The 3,364-nt window shown below is 51.0% G+C and overlaps 2 protein-coding genes across 2 annotated transcripts in view; one reads left to right on the top strand and one right to left on the bottom strand.

Annotated features, from left to right (window-relative positions):
- Positions 1-1,194, top strand: part of LOC108789145 (T-box-containing protein TBX6L-like) — a 9,146-nt gene extending 7,952 nt beyond the window's left edge. The window contains exons 7-8 of the mRNA XM_018559082.1: positions 125-512; positions 1,011-1,194. Coding sequence (XP_018414584.1) covers positions 125-512; positions 1,011-1,194 — 572 coding nt within the window. The remainder of the gene's footprint in view (positions 1-124; positions 513-1,010) is intronic.
- Positions 1,195-1,614: 420 nt separating this feature from the next.
- Positions 1,615-3,364, bottom strand: part of LOC108789159 (glycerophosphodiester phosphodiesterase domain-containing protein 1-like) — a 13,893-nt gene continuing 12,143 nt past the window's right edge. The window contains exons 9-10 of the mRNA XM_018559095.1: positions 2,000-2,051; positions 1,615-1,819 (exon numbers count right to left, since the gene is read on the bottom strand). Coding sequence (XP_018414597.1) covers positions 1,631-1,819; positions 2,000-2,051 — 241 coding nt within the window. The 3' untranslated portion in view covers positions 1,615-1,630. The remainder of the gene's footprint in view (positions 1,820-1,999; positions 2,052-3,364) is intronic.

The raw sequence follows: 3,364 nt of genomic DNA, 5'->3' as shown, positions 1-3,364 counted from the left end.
TCAGTCTGCTGCAGGTAGGAGGAAGCATTTCCCCAGTCTCCCCTCCCACAGTGATCAGTCTGCTGCAGGCATTGAGGAAGCATTTGAATCTGAATGTGTAACAAAGTATCTGCTGTGATTTCAGAGTGTAAGCGGTTTAAAGAGAGCGCACGGCTGGACCCAGCAAACCCGGCTGGAGGTGCAGAAGAGTCCCCGGCGGTATTGGATGAGAGTTCAGAGGAAATGGAGGAAAAGCCGGAATCCTTGGAAGGGTCGGGGCAGGAGAGAGCGGAGACACGACCACCTGGAAAAGTCACTTCAAGGGCCGGCGAGGACAGGAGACGTTGGGGGGCCGACAGAAATCTGGACTGCGGGGGAGATCGGAGTGTATGTGAGAGCGCAGAGGAAGGAGAAGAAGGGGGGCAAAGGACAGACACCATTATACAATGGGGACCCCCCACACAGAGAGCAACATGGCTGCCGCCCCCCGCGCTGACACCCTACACTCCCTCCACCTGTCTGATGGGGCACAGGTAAGAAGAAGCCACAGGGGTGCGCTCTGCGTCATTGGGGCGACAGTTATAAAAAATGTGAACACAATACCGTCTTATCATCTAGGGCAGGGGTGGTCAACCTCCAGCTGTGGTGAAACTACAAATCCCACCATGCCTCTGGGAGTCATGCCTGTGGCTGGTGGAGTCTTGCAATGCCTCATGGGAAGTGTAGTTTTACCACGGCTGGAGTGCTGAGGTTGACAACCCTTACCTTAGACAGGTGTCCCCATTGGAAGGTTTCCCCTCACCACCATGAGTCCAATGAGCTGACTGGAAGGTCACAGGAAGCTGCAGGCTCTGAATGGTGGCGGCGGCGGAGGCATCTGGTTACTATACTATAGGGGTACATAAATCACAAGACTGGCTGAACAGAATTAGACAGATTGTGGCAGTTTGACCAATTCATACATATAGATGTCCAATTAGCACCTCTTTGCATCCGAGTCATGTGACCCTCTTGCTCTTCTCTTTTCCCAGGTTCGTTCAGTCCGGCATGGCGTCGTTCTCTGCTCTGCCCCCCGTTCCTCCTCCCTATTTCCTCAGCTCGTGGACTTCACCATCAGGCAGGCTTAGTCATCCCCATCCCGGACTTCACCCTCAGTTCTTCCAGCAGGTGTGTGCTCTGCCCTGGTACCTGTCCCCGCATGTAACCTCCAGATGACTCTGAATCAAAGAGCGCGGCAATAGAGGAAGCCGCACGGATCGCTTGGAATTTCTCCCCTCCAGAGCTGTGCGCACTCTGCTGGGATGATTAGTAGGCCTGCCGTGCAGCAACTTGCCCGAAGTGCAACTGCTGTACACAGCGGGGATGATGAGCCAATGAGAGCCAAGTAGGTCCTCATAATGGGCACAGCGGGTGTACAGACCCGGGAACTCAGCACAGGGATGGTGGGGGCCCCTCATAATGGGCACAGCGGGTGTACAGACCCGGGAACTCAGCACAGGGATCATACAGTCCCTGATTGGTGGTTGGGGGGGCGATCCGTTCATGAAGTAAGTCCTGACTGCAGGTTGTCGGGAAGTGACCGCAGCCACACACACGGCCCAAACTGTCACTTTATTGGAAAACTAGCAGCACAGCGGCAGCATTGTGTCCTTCAGTATCGATGCTGCTGCTCTTCCTCTTCTGCAGGCTCTTGAGGTTCCGGGCCCCGGGCCCTCTGCTCCCCTTCGTATTGCTGCAGAAAGCGGTGCAGTTGGGAGGGGTAGTCTGTCATGACGCCGGTGGCCCCACACTTGAAGGCTCGCTGGAAATCGGACTCCTGGTTCAGCACCCAGAGGTAGACCTGCAGACGGGGGAGAGATGATGTGATTACATCGGACTGTCTGCACTGCCCCCAGCAACCAATGTTTTCACACAACATTCACATAGAACAGGATTCTATTTTTTTTTAAAGTGTGAATCCCGGGTGAAAGTCATACGAACGTGGTGTGAAAACATTTATAAAATGTTCTCTTCTCCGTACCTGAATGCCCCGAGCCTGCAGGTGCCGGAAGAGACCTTTCCTCATCATTATTCTGCAAGAGAAGCAAATACAGCATTACAACCAACCTCACATGTGTCCACTAGAGGAGAGGACAGCGTGCTCCCTGAATGGGGATCCATAACCCATCAATCATTCAGGATGGAGCAATGGTGGTCAGTGTCTCGGTGGTCAGCACTTCTGTCATATAGCACTGGGGCAGGGCCGGTGCTAGGTTTCTTGCCTACACAGGCAAGGTGCATTTTTGCGCCCCCTCCCCCCTGTAAAAACAGGGCATTTTGACAAGTACTCGTACTTGTCAAAATGCCCCGATGTTTGCGCTATGTTTATGTTTTTTTTACAGCACAGCATTGGCCTATACACATACAGCACAACAATGAAGTCATAAAATGAACTAGGATCACATTAATCCAGCGCGTTATTATTCTGAGTTGCCCCACTTCAGCGGCGGCCATATTGAGTGGGGCACGTGAGATGAATAACGTGCTGGATTAGTGTGATCCTAGTTCATTTTATTACTTCATTGCTGTGCTGTATGTGTATTTGGATGTAGTTGGATCTGTATGTGCGTTATAATTAATCAAAATTATTCGATTAATCGATTAAAAAGAATTTCGATTAATCGAACACGAAAATGTTAATCAGTAACAGCCCTAATATATATATATATATAATTAGTGATGCACCCGTGCGTATACTAGTCTCTGTGCCGATACTCGTACTCGCCCAAATGCTCCGATACCGGAACTTCCGGTCAGAGGAAGATTTCCTCTAACGGGCAGTGCCATAGGGGAACATGGAGACAGCTTCATGTGCGATCAGGAAGCTGCGCGGCGAGTAATGACCCGCCTCCTGACTTCCTCATTGGCCGAATAGACGGCTCCATGCCAACCAATCAGCATCGAACTGGCTTCCCGACCAAAAATCAGGAAGCTGGGTGGCGGGTCAATACTCACGGCCTGGCTTCCTGATTGGCTTGGAAGCCGGTTTCTTGGCCAAGCACAATCAAGCCGGCCAGACAACATGGAGCCAGCTTCTCGGGCAATCAGATTGCCCGAGAAGCCGGCTCCATGCCTGCGGAAGCACCGGTATCAGTACTCGGTATCGACGAGTACCGAAAGCAAAATATTATTACTCGATACCAAAAAAAACTGTATCGGTGCATCCCTAATATATATATATATTGTATTGGCGAACTGTCTGAATTTTAATCCTAATTTGGATCAAACATAAAGATTGGGAGCAAACCTGTATATAGGGACAAGGAACTCCCAAATATGATCCGTATGTCCAATCACATCTGAAAGATGGATGAGAAGTTGACTTGTGTGTGATGGACGTGTGTGT

This window comes from Nanorana parkeri, unplaced genomic scaffold (genome assembly GCF_000935625.1).
Source record: "Nanorana parkeri isolate BGI_ZX_2015 unplaced genomic scaffold, ASM93562v1 scaffold379, whole genome shotgun sequence".
NCBI lineage: Eukaryota > Metazoa > Chordata > Amphibia > Anura > Dicroglossidae > Nanorana > Nanorana parkeri.
The sequence above is the reverse complement of the archived record's forward strand: the minus strand, read 5'-3'. Positions and strand labels throughout refer to the sequence as shown.